This window comes from Eretmochelys imbricata, chromosome 3, assembly GCF_965152235.1.
Source record: "Eretmochelys imbricata isolate rEreImb1 chromosome 3, rEreImb1.hap1, whole genome shotgun sequence".
NCBI lineage: Eukaryota > Metazoa > Chordata > Testudines > Cheloniidae > Eretmochelys > Eretmochelys imbricata.
The window spans coordinates 130049535-130073074 of record NC_135574.1 but is presented as its reverse complement, the minus strand read 5'-3'; the positions used below and the strand labels follow the sequence as shown (position 1 = coordinate 130073074).

Here is a 23540-nt window from a genome sequence, read left to right as displayed (position 1 = left end):
GCTCTGCAGCAGGAGCCACCATGGGGGGGTGGGACGGGACAGAGAAGAGTGGGACGGGGTGGGCAGGATTTTTAATGGGACGCTGCTGCCTGCCAGGGTCCCAGCCTGGGTTCGGCAGTGGGCTGAGCGGGGCCGGTGGCTGGGACTCGGCAGGCAGCAGCGTGACATTAAAAATTGGCTTGCATGCCGTCTTTGACACGTGTGCCGTAGGTTGCCGACCCCTGGGTTAAGGACATACAGGAGTTTCAGTATCCGAAGCAGTGAGGGTGTGTATGGTGTTACTTGCACGGTGGTGGTGGTGATTATAAAGGCAGCATTTTTCAACAGCTATCAGGTAGTATCCAAGAGTTTCCTTTTTAAGGGAAATACTGCAGTATCTCAGATTCCACTATGGCACATTAACTCTGTGTATGCTGACTGTTTTATGGCACTGCTGTACATTGCCCTACGGTTAGCCTAAGAAATGGCATTTAAGCTGTGTCTACACTGCAATGAAAAACCCATGGCTGACCCGTGCCAGCTGGCTAGCACTAAGGGGCTGTTTAATTGTGGTGTAGATGTTTGGGCTTGAGCTGCAGCCTGAGCTCTGGAACTCTCCCACCAGTAACGTAGCCGGGGGGGAGCGGCCGCTCCCCCTCTGAGCATAAGTGGCGCCTTTTTAATTTATAAACGCCTTTTTTAATTTTTACTCACCCGACGGCGCTCCGGGTCCTTGGTGGCGGGGGCCTTCACTCGCTCTGGGTCCTCGTCGGCATTTTGGCAGCGGGGGCCTTCAGTGCCACCGAGGAGCCAGAGCGCCGCCTGGTGAGTACAAGCGGGTGGTACCTTTTTTTTATGTCCGCTGCCCCTGTTCGCTCCACCCACCTCACTTGGGCCTGAAGCACAGGCTGCAGCCCAAGCCCAAATGTCTACACCACAATTAAATAGCCTTTTAGCCCAAGCCCCGTGAGCTCGAGTCAGCTGGCATGGGCCAGCTGCAGGTTTTTAATTGCAGTGTGGACATACCCCTTATGTCTTGTAGTCTTTAACTCATGTTAATTTTATTCTGTCTAATGCAAACCAAGCCAAGTTCATATAAAATTGGTTCAGTATTTTAAGTTACATTTAAGTTTGTTCAGGTTTTTTTAGGTGACTTCAAAGCTAGTGTGGCTTAGAATGTTATACTTATTCAACTTTAAGCATCATAGAACTGCTGAAGCAGTTTTCATCAGCTCTGTTTTTAATAATCTTAGTGAGATGTGTAAATTAGATCAAGTCTCAGACTGTGTGTTGTACTTGAATTTATTATATATATAAGGTTGTTAAGAAACTCAGATTTGTATTCTGTTACATATTTTTTGGCAAACATATGGTATGGAGACCATATTTTAAAGAATGAGCAAGAAGGACAGATTTTAACCTTAACTCTGCATTTCCTAATTTCTGTTAGATATCTCACCCTTAACATTACATTAATGTCACTCTTTTTGAATAAAATAGTGCATAAATGTTGTATAGTAACAAAGAACTACTCAGAATGCATCTCCTTTTCCTCAGGTGGTGGTTAGCTTTGTGCCTTGCAAAACACCGAATGTATGTCTTGATGAATCACATACCTCAAAGCCATGCAGAATGGCTTTGAGGTACTTGTAAACATCCCACTTGAGGTACACGACTCTGAAAGGAAGTAGTCTAGATAGTTATTCTGAATTACTTATTTGTAAAACATCTGTATACAACCAAAAACATCTAAGATAGCTATCTAAAATAAGGGCCTAATTTATTACACCTATAGTGTAAAGTAAACCTCATACTATCAATCGGTTTCAAATTCTCTCCTCCTTCCCTTCCCACACCAGTTCATTCCGTTCCTACTTCACAGCTTTATCCCTACATGCCTGGCATTGACACTATCCCACAATCACCTGATCCCACCTTCCTCTTCTCCTAACACTGAGCAACATGGGAGCTTCTCTTCTTCCACTTCCAGACCACTGGGTCAGCTCACAAGTCCTGGAGCACCTCTGAGTTGTTAGTTCAGTATACTTGGACAAGTACAGAGCGCCAATGAAAGGGAGGTGTAGCTATGGAACTTGCACACTCATGGCATAATTCATGGTCAGTCTCATTTCCCTTCACCATGGAATAAACTGGATGATTGCTTCAGTTCCATTGCAACCCAGGCTCTGGCCTTATGTGGTATGTCTACACTACAAAATAAATCCTGTGGCAGTGTGTCTCTGAGCCCAGATTTATAGACTCAGACTCATGGGGCTCATGCTATAGCACTAAGAATGGCCATGTAGATGTTCCTGCTTGGGCTCTGAAACCCAGGGAGGGGGTGGGTTTCAGGAGCCCAAGCTCCAGCCTCAGTGGTAACATCTACATGACTATTTTTAGAACTGAAGCTTCAGCTCAAGTCTGTAGACTCGGGCTCTGAGATCACTGCCATGAGTGGTGTTTTTGCAGTGTAGACATACCTATGGAGATTAGAAAGTTGGGGTAGCGTCAACTGACTTTGAGAAATGAGTACAACTATAATCTTTATAGACCACATAATAGAATCAGCATACAGTCTTGACTATTTAATAGGAAAAACTAAATTACAGTAGTCAGAATGTGTTTTTTCTTCATACAGAGATACACTATAAGCATGGATTTTATACAGAGATTTGAACGTCAGTGTGGATCGCAGGCCAGCGTGAAAAGATTAAGATTACATCCTGCCTACCTCAGCTTTAACAATAAGTGGAATTTGCCTGTTTATTTCCAAATAAGGTCAGTATTTGATTTATTTACTTGTAAGGAAGGAAGCAAAAGCGAAGTTTAGCCATGGCAAAAGAATGTAGCCCACAACCAAAGCTCCTATGTCCCTGGGAGCTGTACTTGTCACATAAAAGCAGCTTTCTTAAAATGGAGAAGCCAAAATGTAAATAAATCTGAAGAAAAAGCATGGATACTGCAACTGGTTACCAGGGCATGTAATTATTTTATACAACTTTCACTGAGTTAGACAAGCCAGAAAACCAGTTAGAGTTATGGTGAAGTTGGTACAGAGTGTCACTGCTGATAAGACTGCCAGGGACTGGTCTAGACTAGTTTTCAAACCTTGTGCATCTTCTATAGCTCAGTCTCTGCTTATCTTCTTCCTGGAATTAGAAAGAATGTAGATTTAATAGAGTTTTTGCAAGGCTGGTGGAATGCTTAATAAACTTGCTATCATGGTAGAGTTCTGTTTTTTAAAAGCTCTAAAATAAAGGGTTGAATATCATATCAATTAATCTGCCATGGTTCTGGGTTAGCTGTACCTCTAATCCCTTCTCTCATTTTACTGGGTGTACCTCCATAGGTGTTAGGTCTCATGACTTTACCTTTTCTGGGATGGAATCCTGCAATTCTCCACTCTTAGACCAGGTCCTGGGCTAAAGTAGCCTGTGTACCAGCTATGGTTATTCAGCTGATCCAGTTGGACTCAGTATGTGTAGTTTTCCCTTCTGGAGCTTATGATCAGAGGTGTAAACAGTGGATCAAAACAGCCTTTAAAAAAATAGTTGTGTAATCTTAACAGTAAGAATGAATTATAGCATAAGAGATAAGGAATTCGTAAAATAAAGGTCTACACACATCTGTCTTACCTAGAGGCTTGTCATCCCTTGGCAGAGAACCTGGGCAGGTCTCTCTTACTGTCTCCCAACAAACAGTGTCCCCTCCCTGAGAGTGTCAGTTTCATCCCACCAGAAGCTCTTTGTCTCAGATTGTCTCCTATATTTACAACTTGGTATACCTACCTCTCTCTCTCTCTCTCACACACTCACACTCACACACACACCCTCCCCTCCTCCCCCCCCATTGAGCTCAGATGGTAAGCGGTGTGAATTGCCCTTGCATAATCTCTTAAATATCCGTCTATGGGTGCCTGTCCAAAGCCTTTGTTGTATGCAGTGTTGTGGTAGCTATTGAACAGATACGTATCTTTAGGCTGTGTACACTGTTTAGGTAATGTATGTTGAAATGAGAATTGAAAGTTTTCAGTACTAACCCCCAAAGTTTTTTGTAGTTTAAAAAAAAAAAAAAAAGAGGTCAGGGCATCCAAATCAAGGGAGGAACTATTGATTTTTATCAGGTACAGAACTGTTTGCAGGACCTTGTGCCACTCACTGTTCATTAGCAAACATGCAGAAAGCTACAGGCACCATGATCATGTGACCTACCTGAAGGTTAACTAAAGCAAATGTAAGAAGTGAGATAATGTGTTGACTTTTTCAGTGTGAAAGCAATAAAGTAAACAAGTTAGTGTTTCTTACTAAAAGTATAGACACTGAATCATCCTCAAACTTGCTGCTTTTTACAGGATGTTTAAGATTATAACTTGAATCTCTTTCCCACTTGTCCCACTTCATTTCTGCTTGGAAAATTCCATTATTTCTCTTTTAAATGCTTTCCAGGTAGGGATCAAACTAAGTAAAAAACAAAAAAAAATCTCCCCAAACAAAATCCACACCTTCTTTATATAGCTGATAGTATAAGGCATGTTTAGACGCCAATTTAAATAATCATAACTTGTAATACTGAACAATATTTGTTTCTTTCTGTCAGATTTAGAGAGGTAGCAGGAGCCTTAGAAGCTGCACTTTCAGATAGCCTAGAAGAGGCACCAGGTAAACTTCCTTTACTAAAACTTGTAGTTTTTATTGTGTAAATAAAACTGTTTCCAGGTAGTGACGGTGATTGTTAGAGTAATCAGTCACACAAAGCTTTAGATCTTAAAATCATGTCAGTCTTTTTTTACTGGTAAGTCAATTAAATGGGCTAGATCAACTCATTAATACAAATAGTGGTACCTGGTTTACACAAATGAGATGAGGGATCTAAATTAATGTAGGTCTCCTAGAAGATGCAATTAAAAAATTACGCCATGCTATTGGCGCGAACATCTTTCCTATTCAGAACACTACAGTTATGAAAGTGAGGAAGAAATGACCATTTCTAAGCAGCAAATGCACTTATTAATCTCAGCAGTATAGGCATCAACTCTAGGAGTCATTTGTCTGCTACATTGGCCAGAAATTAGACAGGAGCAATGAATTCATATCTATTTAGTGTATTAGGAGACTGGAAAAGTGAATTTATAATCTATTGAGTGAATTAGGAGGCAGAACATATTAAATGGGAATGGAGGAAAAGGACTGGTGCTGTGGGAAGAGCCAGGAGAGAAACGTACAGGGCCTTTTAAAAGAAACATTAAAGGCAGTGAAAGTGTTTGGTTTTTTTAATGGAATTAGTCTCTCTAATCTGTATAAAACAAATTTTCTAAGGATAGGACTAAAGATTATGAGAAAACAGGACAGCAGAGTTGGAGATATGGGACACGTTGCCTTTGTTTCTAGGATTTATGCATTAATCTTAGAAACTAAATGAAAAGCATTTACAGACTGAGAGCTAAGTACTATTCATTTGCAAACTGTATAACTCGATTGCCAAAACTGCTTTAAAAGTATTCATGTAATTGTAGCTTTTACTTATTGAACTTAACACTCCTTTGGTACCGAACAGTGATAACAGCTGCTGTTTATTGCATTGTGTTGTCAGGACACAGAACAGTTGCTGCTCTGATTGGCAACTTTCATGCACTCAGTCAACTTAGTAACTTTTTTAATGTACCTTGTGAAACCTGATAAGATAACATTTTCAGAACTAGTTTTAGTTATCCTATTAGGTGAATAGTCAGTAAATATAGAGACAATGTAGTTGAACGAAGGGCAAGATTTTATGTCACCTTTGTGTTGCACATTTATGCAATGTTAATGGACACTTGATCCAGGGGAAAGTAGGTCTGATATTAAAAATTTGGCTTTAAACAATTTCAGTAAATTATCTTGGTGATGTTGAAAACCATTTTGAAGTCATTTTTAAAGTTCAAAGTATTTTGATTTAAAAAAATTAACAGTAAAAGTACAGTTCCATAAGCTTTGAAAAATAAATTTTCAAAACAAGATCTTAAATCATGATTAGTAATATAACCATTATCCCCTAATTATTTTTTTAGCTGGAAGCTCATATTGCCTTTTGGCCACTCACCTGGTATGGGTGAGTCTTCTGAAGTGTTGGTCAGATCAGATGTTTTTACCATTATTAGCACACCGCCTATGGAAATTTACACTGCAGATTTTAGCACGCTACTCTGTGTTTATTAATGAGGTAAGAGAATGACATGCTTATGCCATTGATACTTATTGATGGCCTATACGTACCAAATGAAATGTGTTCAGTTTAAATCTATAATTTCTAATATATTAGTACCTTTTAGACTAAGAAATGTGTATCAAGTACAGTTTAAATAGAGCCTTAAAACTAAAAAAGATATTGCAAAAGAATGTTAATGGTCACTGTTGGGAACTATCTTGAATCTTTACTTATATGAAAAAGTGCCATAGAGAGACAACCCATTCACAGAGTTGTCTCCTCTCAAGTCATTATAATGGGACTGATACTCATGCTTCAGTTCTTCTATGTTTCAACTGAAAAATGGCAGTATTGTTTACAGTGTCACTATACTGCTGGGGAAATCAGCCAGTGGAACCCCTAAAGTTCACAGGGGTAACATTTTTAGGAGTGTGAAAATTGCAACATCCTTTGTGAAATGAAAAAGCATAGTCAAGTTCTCAATTTCTATCCTTCTCCCAGTCTCTGCAATCTAAACCAATGACAGTGGTTTGACTGTCATCACCTCATTTTATGAACTTTGGCCCAAAGAACAGATTCAGATACAGAATACATAGATCTCTTTAAAGACATTGATTTTTACACACCAGGGTCTTGAGATGGTGCTGTACAATGTTAGATATTCTGCGGCCTTTTGTTAATATTAAAAAAAAAAAAAAAAAAAAGAACAACCCTATGTAAACCAAGTACAACGAGGCAGAATAGAAACTTAGATGCTTATAACTTCTGCAAATGTTGTACTGTGTTGGGAAAAATTTGCAGAAGACTTTATACACTGCAATTTTGAGCTCAGCTGTAACTATCTTCTCAAAGACTGAAGTTCATTTCTCACTTGGCTACTACAGCTTTTGCTCAGGCCCATCTCCAATGAAAGTACAAAGGACAACAAAAAAACGGTGGCAACCAGTAGCAAGGAATCCTCTGTAAACCCAAATCCCAGTGAGGACCAGGGAAATGGCGCTCCAGAAACACAGCGTTTACCTTCTATATCCAATACTCAGTTGGTATATATTGCTGCAGATTTGGATAGACTTAAGGAGCAGGTTAGTACATGCTACTATATGTACAAGAACATTTTCACTGATCACATGTCAATACTGTTTGGCATATTGCTCACAACATCTTAAATATTTACTAGTGCTGAAACTAGCATAGTCGAAGTAGGGAGGTATCACAAGCAGCAAAGCTTTAGGGAGGCGCTGTTGTTTTTATTCAGATCTGGTTGGTTACAGAGCTACCAGTCCAGGTACAGGTAATTAAGGAGTCTAGTTTTTCAGTATAATGAATTTTTCAGCAGCTGTTGCACTGGCTGCTGAAACCAGATTTTTCTGTTCACTTTTGGCACCAGTTAGCACTGCCCCAGTCTTGCACCTCTCCTTGTATGAATGATGAACAGCAAGGACCTGGTGTCCAGGGGCACAGTGCAAAATCAGGCTTCATGTTTTGAGCTATTTCTGGTCTAAACAAATATTTACTATTTTAACCTTTGAGCCTCAGCAAGATTTTACTGTTAACAATGAGTTTAAAGCAAAATTCTAAATCTCACAGATGGTTGGGTTGTACAGATCTGCTTGGAGGGTTTCCTGTGCTTTTGATTAAACTGAACTTCCTAAAACCTTTGAAGGAGCCAGCTTGTTACAATAATATGAGTAATATGGTGTTTCGTTAATTCTAATGTTTTGCCTTGAAGGGCCATGGTGGGGGGAGGGCACCAAATGCTTAATGCCATTTTCTCGGATATGTCATGTATTTTGGTCTTGTTGATTCCCATTTAATAGTCAGTAAAAATATACCCAGTATTTAAACATAACACAGTCTCTCCTTTTAATGCATGGGAGATTTTCAGACCTTGAGAGAACAAACCCATATATGTTCATAATAATGGTTGTATGCATATCTGTTTTTGTTCAGCTTCCTGAACTCTTGGAAATTATCAAACCAAAACTTGAAATGATTGGCTTCAAGAATATATCCTGCATCACAGGTAAAACTGGGAGTTTGATTTTAGTCATTTGGGGAAACAAAGGGAAAACATTATGTGTATGTATATTCTTGTAATATTTACAAGTAAGAGTTTTTTAAAAAAACTATACCATTTGATAGTTCTTTAAAATCTAATTTGGACTAGAACAGTTAATTAGAAATAGTCTTAAATGGGAGCTTCAGAGCTGGAAAAAATTCTACTGAACTTTGGGAGAGTTTGTATCTGATTCTGAACTTCCTGAGTGTGCCTCATCTCTACTATTACCAACACTAGAAAGCAATTAATCTGATGATCTCCCCCATCCCCCCCTTTTTTTTCTGGCTGTGACATGGACTTTTAGTAACTATTTCCTAAGCTGTGTAATGTTAAATATTTGATTGCAGAAATAATATCAGAAATGTCTTTGTTACATATCCTAGAACAAGATGTATTGTATGGAGTGGGGATGGAAAGGGTTGCACAAGTTTGCTTATGTCTGGGGCTTGGCAGTGTAGCTTAGTTTCAGCTTCCACATTTGTAATTCAACAGGAGCCTTGGAAGACTCTCAGGCGTCTTTATCAGCCTCCATGCCTACCTTGAATAATAAGATTATTCAGGATTTGAGTGAATCCTGCTTCAGTTATCTGAAAAGCGCACTAGAAGTACCAAGACACTATAGAAGAACCAATAAGGTCAGTGCTGATCTCATGTGAAAAGAAGTGCTCTCATGAAAGGCTGTGAATACAACCAGCTGATGTATTCAGGGTTTCTACCACACCTATCTATAGCTGCTTGCAAATATCCCTACTTTGTGACTGTTTAATTCCTGCCACCATTTCATTCTTGCCACGCTCAAGAGAACTTTAATATGGTCTTTAAGAAAAATATCATACTTGGCTCTTAAAGTGTGACAGTAGTTGCTAAAACCTGCTGTCACCCTTAGGTGTCCTAGAGAACAGTTGGTTTCAAGTAGCAAGTGCCCTTGAGGCAAAACTGTTGTTGGCACCGTTGTCAGGGCAGATTGGAAACAATATGGAAATTGATCTGTCCTCTCATCCTTAGATTTGGTCCTGTTCTTCACAGACCCCTCATCTGTCTTGTCCTAAGTCCGAGTTGTAAGCACAATGGCTAGGTATGATCGTACCTGTTTTGTGGACAAATAGAGAGCGTTAGTCTGTTAGTCACTGATGCTGTCAAGCCTGTTCATTTCATGAATTTATTTTCTTTTGGATGGGGGGAAGCCTTGATTTAAATCAATTTTAATCAGTTTTTCCATTTGTACTTCAGTTATTTTCTAAAGAATTCTCAATGGTTGATATAACCATTAAAACATAAGAATGGCCATACTGGGTTAGACCTAAGGTCCATCTAGCCCAGTATCCTGTCTTCTGACTGTGGCCAATGGCAGGTGTTTCAGAGGGAATGAACAGATAATCAAGTGATCCATCCCCTGTTGCCATTCCCAATTTCTGTCAAATAGAGGCTAGGGACACCATCCCTGTCCAGCATGGCTAATAGCCATTGATGGACCTATCTTCCATGAAAGTATTTAGTTCTTTTTGGATCCCTGTTAGTGTCTTGGTCTTCATAACATCCTCTGTTGATTTACTACTGAATAGAGCCTTCACTATATTTGGTACATGTTTTTGCTACCTAGGATGGTACTCTATAACTATGTACATTTATTTAAGCATTTATGTAGCTTATTATTTTCAGATTTTTTTAATTGTACATTTTTAGTATGTTAGAAAATGGTGAATCATATATTGCTTATTTTCCAGATAATTCAGTTTTTGCTCATGATTTCTGTCAAGCTGCATTAGGATGGTAACTGGAATTTAATTAAACATAAAACAGCATATACAATGTATTTTTATTAAAACATTTATGTAAAATGTTTTGGATACATAAACTTCTTAACAAAACATTTCATGTACAAGTAAATACTTTATTACATAGAGGGGTTAACTATAATCAGTGAATTACATTGATTATTTTAGGTCAGCCTGGGAAAATTTTTGAATATGCCTAAATGAAAATGAATGGAGCATAAGTTCCTACTCACTCTTGAAAATGAGACAGTCTCCTAAGTTACTTAATTGTCCTTCAGACTTTTAAAACTAGTAGATTTCATCCCCTCCCTCCTCATTTTTATTCATAGACTGAAAGGAAGAGACAAGTTTTCCTGCTTTTTCAACTCCCAATTGATTTTTCAACTTTGAATGAATTTGCACAAATGAAGAAAATATTCTGTGTGCGCCTTCAGAAGCAGCTACTCTTGTCAATAGCTGGTTGAGCATTTCCAGGTTCCAGGTGCTTAGCTAGTGACTTCCCCCAGTTCAGTGATGTGATTTTCTTTAAAATGAGAACTGAGCCACTCAGAGCTCAGGTAAGGAGAAGCTATAAAACATGCCTACGAGACCTCGGGTGGGCTCTGTGAATGATCCTAATGATCTTTGTTGGTGTCTCCTGGAGTCAGAGGCCTGGTCTCAATGCCGGTGATTATCTTGGCCAGTCTCTTGCATCCAGAAGCATAACCCCTTGGTCCCCAACAGGATCAAGCCTTTAAAACAGTACATGGCCTGTGGTGTCCTTTCTCTAACGCTTGACTTCAAAAGTTAGATATTTTCCCCCCGATACTGTCTTTATATAGAAAAGCAGCCTTTAACTTAAAGCTGTTGCTAGAGGCACATGGATTCAGCGTACCTATTTTTTATTTCAGTGTTTTAAGAGGTGATGATAATTTTAGGCCTTAACAGATTTTGTATTAAACCTGTTTAAAATGAAATCTGACATTTTTTTATTTTGATGTTTAAATTATAATAAGGTTTTCTTTTTAAAAATCTGATTTCAATAAATCCGATTTAAAAAAAAAAATCAATTATTTTTATCCACCTTGCTAGTGGGAGACTCAGGAGACATGGTTTTATTTCCTGTGTGACCTTGGGCAAAACATTTAGTCTGTCTCAGTTGCCGCTCTGAAAAATGGGGCTTTGCCAGAGGTGGTGTAAGGATAAATGCACTAAAAAATGTCAGGGACTCAGATGCTATGGTAGTGGGGCGATATACGTATCTAAGACTAGGGCTGGCTGGTCAATGAGGGTCGGACTGGGATGAGGAGCCAGGGGTAGGGAAGAGACAAGACTGGGACAAGTTGGGGGCATGGGGCAGAAGGGGTCAAGCCTCGGGAAACTCCCAAACTTCTGTGCCCATTAGAGTACACTCCCCTCCAGAGCCTGGAATGGAACCAAAATTCCTGAGTCTCACCATTACTGTGCTCTCAGGAAATATCTCTGAAATTCCCTGGCATCGTCTCTCCTCCCCCTCTAGTCTGGTCCAGATAGCGGATGACTATCTACTACAGCTACCTGTCACTCCATTAGCTCAAATGGCAGAGGTCTGTGGTCAAGCACAGTAGATCCATGTACATGTCGGTATGATACCACATGAGAGAATTTATTAAATGGCTACTTCCTGATCTCGGGGCAGATTAATGTGGTGTTTCCAAAGACACATAGTGGAACAGATACCTTCGCCAATGAGGGAAAAGAAGTATTCTGTTAAATGTGTGGCAGTTTCTGGACAATTCCTGAGTCACAAGATTGCAGAAGTTGCACGGAGTACACCATCATGTGGGGATTGCTGACAACAGGCTGATTTGCCTCAATACGCAAATTGCGGGATATACATACAACTGCCTAGGTGACTACTGACTCCTGCCAGTTACATCTTTTCCTGTTCTCAAAACTAGGAGATTCAATGGCAAAAACTCTAAGGCAAAGTGAGGCTTGCTTGGTGATATGTCGTCCCCTTGCAGAACACTGAGTTGAGCAAAATTCAAACTTCTGAAAACCAGGAAATGCAGAGTTATTTGCAGTCTGAGCTCTGCCTCTTTCAGCAATGCCCCAGTACTCCCCATTAACAGACACGTTTATTCTACCACCCCACAGTTGCTGAAATGAACACACACTTCACCTCCCTTTACCAGCTATTCACTCTCACCCACAGGATTCTGTCTAATGCTATTAAAGGACAAATAGGGGAAGGGAGGGAAAGGTTGCCTATGCCACTTTTCCCTCTGTTCTCCTAGAGCTGATTTTCAGTTTGAGTTTGGCTCAACTCCACGTCCTGCAAGGAGATGACATATGCCCAAGCAGCATTAACATCCTTTTTGCCATTGACTATGCTTTGCGTTTCACGTGTATGGTATATTTGACATGGCATTCTTAAATAACAAGATATTTATCTGCTCTGTTCTCCACCTTGCTTCCTACATGATTTACCAGGAGGTGCCAACTAAAGCATCACCTTACGTCGACAGTGCTCTTAAACCTTTCTACCGACTGCAGAATGAGTACAAGGATATGTTGACGCAACCCAGGATTCATCAATGGTTGGAAAGTGCCCTATCTGAAAGCACACAAAAGTAAGTGAAAAGATGATAGAACCATACAGAACAATCTCAGTGTTTGCCAAAACTGTAACCTTAACTCACCGGTCAGTTTTTTTTATTTCAAAAACAAAGCAGGCATATTCCGTTGTTAGCAAGGTATGTTCATAGGGAGGTGGTGTGGTCTTGTGTATACCACATGCAGGACTGGGAGTCAGGAGACCCAAGTTTTGTTCACAGCTCTGCTACTGTCGGACTGTGTGACCTAGGGTGAAGCACTTAACCTCTGCTGCACTTTTCCCCTCTTTAAAATGCATGTAATAAGTTACCCATTTTTTTAAAAAGCTTTTGAGATCTATGAATCAGGTGCTCTGTATAGGAGTTAAGTATCTTTATTGTTTCAGTAATTACTCATAGTTGAAAATAAAAAGGCATTTAAATATTGGACACCTCAAAGTGTTCGAAATCTAGAAATTACACTTATTCTGTGGGTGGGTAGAAAGACTGCTGGATAGTAAAGAGACATGTCTTGTCTTTAACACTGAGCTCTCTTCTCCAAACCTGCCCCTATAAATATCCTGATGAGAGAGTGTCTCATTCTTCAGAAGAATACCATATTATTTTGCCTTTTTCTTGGATCAAATGGCATATTGCCTGAAATCCTTACTTACGTAGGAACTTAAATTCCATTAACCTCTCTTTACTCAGGTATTATGAAACTGTATCAGATGTTTTGAGCTCTGTAAAGAAAATGGAAGAGAGCCTGAAAAGACTCAAACAGGCCAGAAAAACTGTAATTCCAAACCATGTTAGTTCAAACGGGGGCATGAGTGATGATAACAAAATCAGACTACAGTTGGCCCTGGATGTTGAGTACTTTGGAGACCAGGTAAGTTGGAAGAGAAAAGTCTGCTTATTAAAGGGTTATCACTGGCTATTTCTTGTGGACCTGTCTTAGTTGTTTACAGTTTTGTTTAGGTCTGCTAGAAAAGGTTGCATGCAAATGCCTGTATAAGTCTGACTTCCATTAAAGCCTATCTCCTAAGCATAAAGCAATTCTCAATTACCACAAATAAAAACTAAAATAATATATTACACTTTTCCGCTTTATTCATTTAATTATATGGGTTGGGAAGAAGTCTTGCATTTCTTTGTTCAAATTCAATTCAATGATCTTCAGAACTTTCTGTTGTGAGAATGAAGCATAAGAAGAGATATAAGCCTCTTCTATGGTCGGAGTCCAGAGCCAGAGCAAGCATTTCCTTAATTCTAATTTAAGGAAGCAACTGACCAGCAGTTCTCTGACCCAGCAACTCTTGTGGCCCTGAGAACATTTAACACCCTCTGCCTTGATTTCCTCATGTGTTGGCATTCTTACCTGAGTTACTACGTGAGGAGTAGTTAATCTTTTTGAAGGGCTGTGAAAATGCCAGCAAAGCAATAAGTATTACAATGCTTAAACTTGATTCACTTTTGAAATATCATAATGTCATATATAAAACAAAACCTTAACAAACACATACAAATAGAAAAAATGCACAAGACATGCAGTATCACTAAGCTTTTTCATGTTTTTGTATTTGTAACCCTCTTCCCCCCATCCTCTTGTCTGTCTTCTCTTAACTTGTCACTTCCCTGCAGTGATTGTCTCTTTAATGTGTGATGTTATTTACTTGTATTATCTAGCATGCTTTAGGGTGCTCAAAGAATAAATGAGGTTTCCTCAAGGTAGGGTGTGTGTACACTCCTCACTTCAAATTACGCAAACTGAACGTTCATGCTGAACTATGGACATACTTGGTATATTTTTCAGAAGCAAAGCATAAATATTACTAGCTAAGTGCAGCTTCGTAACATTAGTTACCAAATAATGTCGCTTTTTCCCTTGGTTATGGTTGTGGAAAAGCATTTAAGTGTGATGATAAATAAATAGATCCTCTAGTCCATCAAACTTCCTGTAAACACATGCTTCCCTGGTACTGGGGTTTAGCACAGGGGTTAAGGGAGAAGACTTTGTGGGAACCCCTTGTTAAAATAAAAGTAGCAAATATTGTTACTGCTAGGGCTGTCAAGCGATTAAAAAAAATTAATTGCAATTAATTGTGCTGTTGAACAATAATAGAACACCATTTATTTAAATATTTGTGGATGTTTTCTACATTTTTCAAATATATTGATTTCAATTACAACACAGAATATAAAGTGTACAGTGCTCACTTTATATTTTTATTACAAATATTTGCACTGGAAAAAATAGAAATAGTATTTTTCAATTCACCTAATACAAGTGTAACTTTAGCATCCTCATGGCCAAGATGGAGTCTGCTTTGCAGGCAGCTCTGGCCAAGAGAAGGCGTGCGCAGGAATGCAGCAGGAAAAATCCCTTCCACCCCAGGGGCACCTGTTCCAAACCCCCCAGAGTGAATGAACACACACACACGCACCACCCACCCCAGGAAAAGTACAATGGATATAACAAAGGGAGATATTTATTTACAGAGGGATGAGAGGAGAAAAACAACAAGGGGAAATATAAGAGGAGCAGTAAAACAGGGTTGCATCCAAACCAAGGCCCCACAGGCCTAGTGGTAGCACAGTCTGAAAGGGCAGACACCAAGCAAATGTGTCTGCACACAGAGTTCAGGAGGCCTGAGCAAAGTTCCAGTTCAGTGGTGAGTCTTGGGTGCTCCTGGTCGTCTTCAGCGCCAGTAAAATTCCCCCAACAAACCCCGCTGGTGCCCTCTTCTGCTGCTCTCTGCAAAGCCACACAGAGCAACCACCTCCCCACTTAACTAGTTACAGCCTCCCTCCTCATTCCCAATGCAGAGTCACAAGCCCCAGTACTCACAGCCCCATGCAGCACTGGGCAGCAGTGATACTGGGTCCAGCTCCGGCCTGTCCTTCTCGGGCAATTCCTCCCTTGCACACTGCTCCTCCTGGCTACTGTCCTTGCCACACTTCAGGCAGGTTCCCTGCTGCTTCACTTTGCGAGGGCCTGTGGGCTGCAGCCCTTCTCTCTCTTGCTCTTGCTCCAGAGCCCCACCTGGATTTTCCCTCCTTTCCCCCTCCCCTCCCCTCCTTAGGAAAAAGATTTAAAGGGGCCATGCTCTCTAAACCCCAAGGGGTTACACAAGTACTGTAGTGCAATCTCTTTATCATGAAAGTTGAACTTACAAATGTAGAATTATGAACAAAAAATAACTGTTTTATTTTTGAATGCAATGTAAAACTTTAGAGCCTACAAGTCCACTCAGTCCTACTTCTTCAGCTAATTGCTCAGACAAACAAGTTTGGTTACAATTTGCAGGAGATAATGCTGCCCTCTTCAGTGTCACCTGAAAGCGAAAACAGGTGTTCACATGGCACTGTTGTAGCCAGGGTCTCAAGATATTTATGTGCCAGATGCACTAAAGATTCATATACCCCTTCATGCTTCAGCCACCATTCCAGAGGACTTACATCCATGCTGATGACAGGTTCTGCTCGATAACAATCCAAAGCAGAGGGGACCGACGCATTTTCATTTTCATCATCTGAATCAGATGTCACAAGCAGAAGGTTGATTTCCTTTTTTGGTGGTTCGGGTTCTGTAGTTTCTGCATCAGAGTGTTTCTCTTTTAAGACTTCTGAAAGCATGCTCCACACCTTGTCCCTCTCAGAGTTTGGGTGGCACTTCAGATTCTTAAACCTTGGGTCGAGTGCTGTAGCTATTTTTAGAAATTTCACATCGGTACCTTCTTTGCGTTTTGTCAAATCTGCAGTGAAAGCATTCTTAAAACGAACATGTGCTGGGCCATCCTCTGAGACTGCTATAACATGAAATATATGGTAAAATGTGGGTAAAACAGAGCAGGAGACACACAATTCTCCCCCAAGGAGTTCAGTCACAAACTAAATTAATGCATTATTTTAATAAGCATCAGCATGGAAGCATGTCCTCTGGAATGGTGGCCGAATCATGAAGGAGCATACGAATGTTTAGCATATCTGACATATAAATACCTTGCAATGTCGGCTACAAAAGTGCCATGCAAACACTTGTTCTCACTTTCAGGTGACATTGTAAATAAGAAGCAGGCAACAGTATCTCCCGTAAATGTAAACTAACTTGTTTGTCTTAGCGATTGGCTGAACAAGAAGTAGGACTGAGTGGACTTGTAGGCTCTAAAGCAGTGGTGGTCAACCTGCGGCCCATGGGCCGCATGCAGCCTGTCAGGGTAGTCCTCTGGTGGGCCGCAAGACAGTGAATGGTGAACCACGGCCACTGGGAGCTGAGGGTGGCTGTGCCTGTGGATGGTCAGTGTACACAAACTGTCTCGCGGCCCGCCAGAGGATTACCCTGATGGGCCACGTGCGGCCCATGGGTCGCAGGTTGCCCACCACTGCTCTAAAGTTTTACATTGTTTTTTGAGTGCAGTTATGTAACAAAACAAAAAATCTATGTTTGTAAGTTACACTTTCATGATAAAGAGAATGCACTACAGTACTTGTATGAGGTGAATTGAAAAATATTTCTTTTGTTTATCATTTTTACAGTGCAAATATTTGTAATAAAGATAATATAAAGTGAGCTCTATACACTTTGTATACTGTGTTGCAATAGAAATCAATATATTTGAAAATGTAGAACAACATTTAAAATATTTAATAAATTTCAGTTGGTATTCTGTTTAACAGTGATTAATCGCAATTAATTTTTTTGAGTTAATTGCGTAAGTTAACTATGATTAATCAACAGCCCTAGTTACTGCATTATTATCAGTTTTAACTCTGTCAGCACAAGCTGACTTCAGTTAGGAGAGTTCAGTTCATGCACACATAGCATGTTTTAGATCAGATCCTCTATAATTGCTGAGAAGATAAATTTGAAAATTATCCATTGTTACAGTAGAACAAAATAAACACCTTAAAATTATTTCAGTAGTTTATTTAAGCAATAGTTTCTTGTCACACAAGGCACACTTGTCAAAAATATGTCCTCAGAGAGCTAATTCTCATAAGTGGTAAGTTTGCTGGATAAACTTTATAGGGATCATTAGCAACAGGCACCCTGGAAAACTGCTAAATATTTGCCTGCAAAACGTATTAAATGAAAATTCTTAAAAGTTGGATAGTTCTCTCTTTACAGAGATGAACACGTATAATAATGGACTTTGCTTTGTCAGCACACAACAAAACATGATATGCTTCTTTTCTAGATTTTTACAGTAGAATAATGCAAACAAATAAGGTGTCTACCTTATCTTACAAAAAATGTCAGACAACAATTTAACCCTGTCTTCCATGGGTTTTTTTAGATGCAAAAGATGGGATTGCAGACAAGCAACATAAAAAGCTTTTCAGCTCTTCTAGAGCTTGTTCTCGCTGCCAAGGATCAGACTACAGTGGAACAATCTTAAATATATTTGAAAACGTGTGATGAGGATGAACCAGGTCTCCAAAAACGGGAGGGAATTATTTCCCTCTTCTTTCTTTTACCAAACACTATGTAGCAATGAAGTGCTTCCTAATGCGTCTCCAGCAACAAGTCAATGCATCTTCTGTCAAGATACCCAAAGACTTGTTTCAACAATAAATTACAAGAGAGCATTCAATGTAGTTTTCCATTGTATGGAAGGCAGTTTAAAGCATTCTAAACTTTCTACTTTAGATTAAAAGCAAAACAAATGTTTTTATTTTTATTGTAAATCTTAGTGTGGAAGAACTGACTTAACGATTAAAATAAATATATAATAAATTGTCTTCCTAACTGTGTCATTGAGTGGGGGAGGGAATCGTGCAGTGGAGTCCATGGGTTTAGGGGTTTTTCATCAAAATGTTTAAATCCTGAGTCATCTTTAAACTTAATTTTCAAATGGTGATCCTATGTGCTGACATCTAGTATATAAATGTGCCACTCGTGGCTACTTTCAGACCTCTAGAACTAATGAATACATATACAACGGGAAAACTCTCCTGGAATATAGTGTTCACTGGAATGAGAACACTTTATTTCTTGTTGTTGCAAAATTATCACAACTGTGTATTTTCCCCTCCGAGTTGGATCTTGTGGAGTCCTGTGAAATAACTGAAAGCTTTTATTGTCCCTTTAGCTGAATTTTTCTCAGAGTTTATTTTATGACACTTCTTACCCGGAAGGATCCTGAAGCACTTCACATGCTATGAATCATTTTATCCACCAATGAAATGTAACCACATCTGGGGTGAAACGCAAATAGTGTTAACAGTGCTTAGCCGACACTCCACTGCAAAATTTTAAAATAGAAGGTGAAGACTGGTTAGTTGCACAGATAGACTCTAAGTAGGCTGAAAGTAACTTACCCAGTCTGGAATTTAATCAGGCCACCAGAACGAGTGGTACTCACTGATTGTGAGTGAGTAGTAGATCTTTAATTCTAAGCAGCAGCATTGGCTTCAGTGTATTCAGTATGCAGATGGTGTTCTGTTCTATAATCCCAGCACATGAGACCTAGCTTCATCAGTGGAGCAAATATTACTGTACTTCTGTGAAATCAGGCTTAATATTGATGAGTTGGATGAAGGAACTAGGAGAATTGCTGAGCATGGTTTGAGTGGCGCTCAAGGCGCTGGCTTTGACCTATGAAGACCTGAATAGTATGGGGCCTGGTTATATGAGGGACTGCATCTAATCAGGCTGTGCTGCCATAGTTGAGATCAACAGTGACACTCAAGTTAGAGCTCTCTCAATATAAATGAGGGGAAGATGGTTTCCCATTAGCGTCTTGACACTGGGATTCTCCTTGGTCCAGAGCCTGCATTTATTAACCTTCCAGGAGCACTGCACAGCCCACCTCTTTTCAGACATCGAGGAAGGCTGAAGACTTGCAGTGAAGGAGTTGGAGATGGTAGAATGTCTATGTGGTGTTTCATGCCATGTCTGGGTAGAGCGTCTAGTTTTTGTCAGAGGCTATTACTTGGAGATGGTATTGTATTAAAAATATACTATGAAAAGCTTTCATTTTCTCAGGGTTTCTCAGGCTTTGGGTGTTTCCTGAAGCCCTAGCTAGGTCCAGTTGTTTTACATGTAAAAGGCGATAAGAGAACGGGACTTTGTATAGTAGTAGCAGCAGTGGCTTGTTTTGCAAAGATGTGATATGCTGAATGTTGTCAAAAGTGATAGCACTGTGTGGAACCCACGATGTGCTTGTCCTCACAAGCAGACTGATAACTTAAGTCAGTACCTTTACTGCCCTGGATTGAGGACTTGTAATGCCTTGGACTGAACTAACACTGGATTTTGTGTGTAAGGTGGCCTGTGCATGACTGGTTGCTAGGCTTGTCACTTTTCTCAAATATAATTGAGTCCTCTTCCTATCTTTTTAATAAAATGCAGTTTGAAGTTTGCTATTCTCAAGCTATTACTGTCAGCTTCCCACTGAGTTTCAAATACAGCATGTAACTTCCTGACTGAACAAAAGAATACATTGAAGCTTATTTTGGCAGTGTGTTCAGTATACAGTTTGCAGTAAGAATTGTTCACCTGTTAAGAATCCATCTTTTAATTTAAATTTAATAGAATCTGGCCTCCATTTTCTAGATTTACAATATTACTGTCTCAATTTCTGTAAAATACTGGGAAATCATGTCTGACTGGTAGCCATTGATTGTAATTTAAATTGCAGTCAGCATCTCTTCCTGAAAGCCAGGAATCATGCCTTTGTTAGTGCTGTGGAAGATGGACACACTTTTTTTTAAGATTCGTGGAACCACTTTTTACTTTGTGGAATGTGCATGGATTTAAATTCAACTGTATTCCTGACATAATAGTGAATTTCAAAGCCTGCATGGGCCACTGGTGCAGATGGAATATTTTGTGTTTCATTTGTCAAACCTTTTTCTCTAAACCACAAGGTTCTTTCCTCCTTTCAGGACCCCCATGCCCTTTTGTGTATATAGTTCAATTTATTTTCTGCTGAAGACCAGCTTTAAATTGAGAAGAGGAAGCAACCACCATATAGCAAACAAGTGAAGACTTAAAGGGTCTTTTGGCTGTTATACAAATGTATATTTACGACTTAGTTTTCTACATCAGTGTCCCTAGTCTGTGCTATTTTTGATTTAAAAAAAGGAGAGTAGTATTTCAGTACCTTTTGGTGAGATTTGTAGTAACCTCTTACAAGATACCAGATGAGAGGTGAAGTGGTCCCCTCCTTGAAAGCTGTTTAACAAGGCACACTTTCCAAATAGTGTAGGGGAACTGGAACAGGAGAATCTATCTTGTCTCTGCAGTAAATATTTTGATGATGGAGTGTTTACCTCCTTCCTTCAAAAACTCATTGGATTTTTCAGGGAACATCTAGTTTTGAAAGATCCAGATTTTGCACCCTACCTTTAGTCCTCTTCTACATAGATTTTTACACAACTGGCTATTCCTAGTAACTGAGCATTTTCTGTATAAAGTAGATTCGTGGTCTCAAAGGCCTTAATGGACTTCTTGAAGAGTCTGGCTTTTTTCCCTTTTTAGTTTACAGAAAGGTCTTGAAGTAGGGTTTGTTTTGGTGCGAGGGTGGTTGCTATCAATATCATGGATTATGACTGAAAAGCTTTATTAAAGAAGCTTTTGTAGTATTTTTCTAAAGGTTGATTGAAGTCTGGATTCTTCTGACCTCCAGAAGTTCATTCCACAGCCAGATCCTCTCAGCTGAGTGTACAGTTTTCTCATTCTCCTCTTCCATCAATCACCACAGTTCCACACTTTCTTCAGGTGGGAAGAAAGATGGTCTTGTTTTAAATAGAAAATAGCTTACATCAACATTAATATATTAAGTTAATCAATTAGCTCAGTGTTTAACTACTTCATTCTATGGACCATTGTTAGGGGATATGGCAGAGAAGGGAGAAGACTTCTCTATCATTGTTCACTGAATATTTCATTTTGTGGACTATTGGTGAGCCACAGATTTCAGTTGAGAAGCCTGGAATCCCCACAGAATAGGGCATTATTGTACTAATCAAAAGGCTTTGAGGAATTTAATAAAAAAAAAACAGTACTATCAAAAGGTATTAAATGTGAGATAAGTAATGTGGCAGTATCCTGAGTCTTGACACGTGAATGGGAAATTATAGATAAAGAATGTACTTGTGAGTAATAGAAAAGCTTAATACCCCGGCCTTCTTTTTAAATAAAATGTTTGTTTTGTTGAGAAATGGCAGACTTAAATGGGATGTTTTTGTTTGTGGTGTGCCTAAATAAAATTTATAGTGCAGCTGTACACTGTAAAATAAGATTAACATAAGAACGGCCATACTGGGTCAGACCAAAGGTCCATCTAGCCCAATATCCTGTCTTTCGACAGTGGCCAATGCTAGGTGCCTCAGAGGGAATAAACAGAACAGGTAATCATCAGGTGATCCATCCCCTGTCGCCCATTCCCAGCTTCTGGAAAACAGAGGCTTGGGACACCATCCCTGCCCATCCTGGCTAATAGCCATTGATGGACCTGTCCTCCATGAATTTATCTAGTTCTTTTTTGAATCCTGTTATAATCTTGGCCTTCACAACATCCTCTGGCAAGGAGTTCCACAGGTTGACTGTGTGTTGTGTGAATAAATACTTCCTGTTTGTTTTAAACTTGCTGCCTATTAATTTCATCTGGTGACCCCTAGCTCATATGTTATGAGAAGGAGTAAATAACACTTCCTTATTTACTTTCTCCACACCAGTTATGATTTTATAGACCTCTATCAGATTCCCCCTTAGTCATCTCTTTTCCAAGCTGAAAAGTCCCAGTCTTATTAATCTCGCCTCATACGACAGCTGTTCCATCCCCCTCATTATTTTTGTTGCCCTTTTCTGAACCTTTTCCAATTCCAATAAATCTCTTTTGAGATGGGGCGACCACCTCTCCATGCAGTATTCAAGATGTGGGCATGCCATGGATTTAATAGAAGAAATATATTTTCTGTCTTATTATCTATCCCTTTCTTAATGTTCTCTTTTTTTTGACTGCCACTGCACATTGAGTGGATGTTTTCAGAGAAATATCCACAATGACTCCATATTCATTCTGTCCATAAGTCCTGCACAAATATGCTCAGTTTAGAGAGCTTTTCTAAATGTCAGCTTTGCAGATTCACCCTTGGGCATGAAAATCAAAATCTGAGTTTTTCCTGGCTTATGAATCATCCCCAGTATGAAAGATTGTGCAGCTTTAACAATTCTGGTGGTGAGCCAGAGAGGAGGTGATCTTTCTCTCATGTGGCTTTATTGAGGCTGTAGGGCAAAGGAGAGCAAAAAGTAGTAAACTTTTAAAACCCATAACCGACAATGGGAACAAATTAAAGTCCAGTGCATTTTTATATAATCACTGAGTCTTTAAATGCCATGTAAGCTTGCATCTCATCCTCACAATGCTGCAGTGCTTGAGCCAGCATTTACCACGTCCTAGTCTTCACTATTACTCATAATCTACTCATCCTTGTCCATAGCAGTGTATCCCTTTCCTGCCCTCCATGTGCTCTCCTTTCCTACTCACTAAGCATCCACTGCATGGGACCACTGTTACATGCATCTCCCATTCTGCTAAGTGCTCTCACCCTTTTTTTTATTTTATCATAATAAAATTGTTACTTGGGCAGAGCAGGGAAGTCAGACAATATAGAATTCCTTGTCTGTGGACAGTGCTATCTTGTTACGGAACTCCCTAGCAGCACGGCTAGGAGAGCTCTCTGTTTGCTGAATGAGTCATACATATGAGATAATACAATCTTCACCAGGAAAATAAAACCTTTTGTGCTTTGATGATGAGAAGGGACATTTTAAAATCAATAACAGATTTCTGAAAGTTTGGCAGTTGCCTATATTACACGGGCAGCTATGACCGTGTGCATGGTGCGCTAAATTGCAGCTTAACTTCTGTTGTAAAATGTGAATCTATGGGTATGTCTACACTATGAAATTAGGTTGAATGTATAGAAGTCGGTTTGTAGAAAGCATTTTTATACAGTCGATTGTGTGTGTCCCCA

General features: G+C 39.5%; 1 protein-coding gene across 4 annotated transcripts in view; it reads left to right on the top strand.

Moving 5' to 3' along the window:
* COG2 (component of oligomeric golgi complex 2) overlaps positions 1–18296 on the top strand; it is a 45161-nt gene extending 26865 nt beyond the window's left edge. For 3 of the 4 annotated variants that reach the window (XM_077813384.1, XM_077813386.1, XM_077813385.1), the window contains 9 exons: positions 2618–2757; positions 4576–4637; positions 6026–6177; positions 7047–7244; positions 8113–8185; positions 8714–8856; positions 12451–12590; positions 13263–13443; positions 17852–18296. In XM_077813384.1, coding sequence (XP_077669510.1) covers positions 2618–2757; positions 4576–4637; positions 6026–6177; positions 7047–7244; positions 8113–8185; positions 8714–8856; positions 12451–12590; positions 13263–13443; positions 17852–17953 — 1191 coding nt within the window. In that variant the 3' untranslated portion in view covers positions 17954–18296. The remainder of the gene's footprint in view (positions 1–2617; positions 2758–4575; positions 4638–6025; positions 6178–7046; positions 7245–8112; positions 8186–8713; positions 8857–12450; positions 12591–13262; positions 13444–17851) is intronic. The other variant, XM_077813387.1, reaches the window with a different exon arrangement.
* Positions 18297–23540: the final 5244 nt, after the last annotated feature.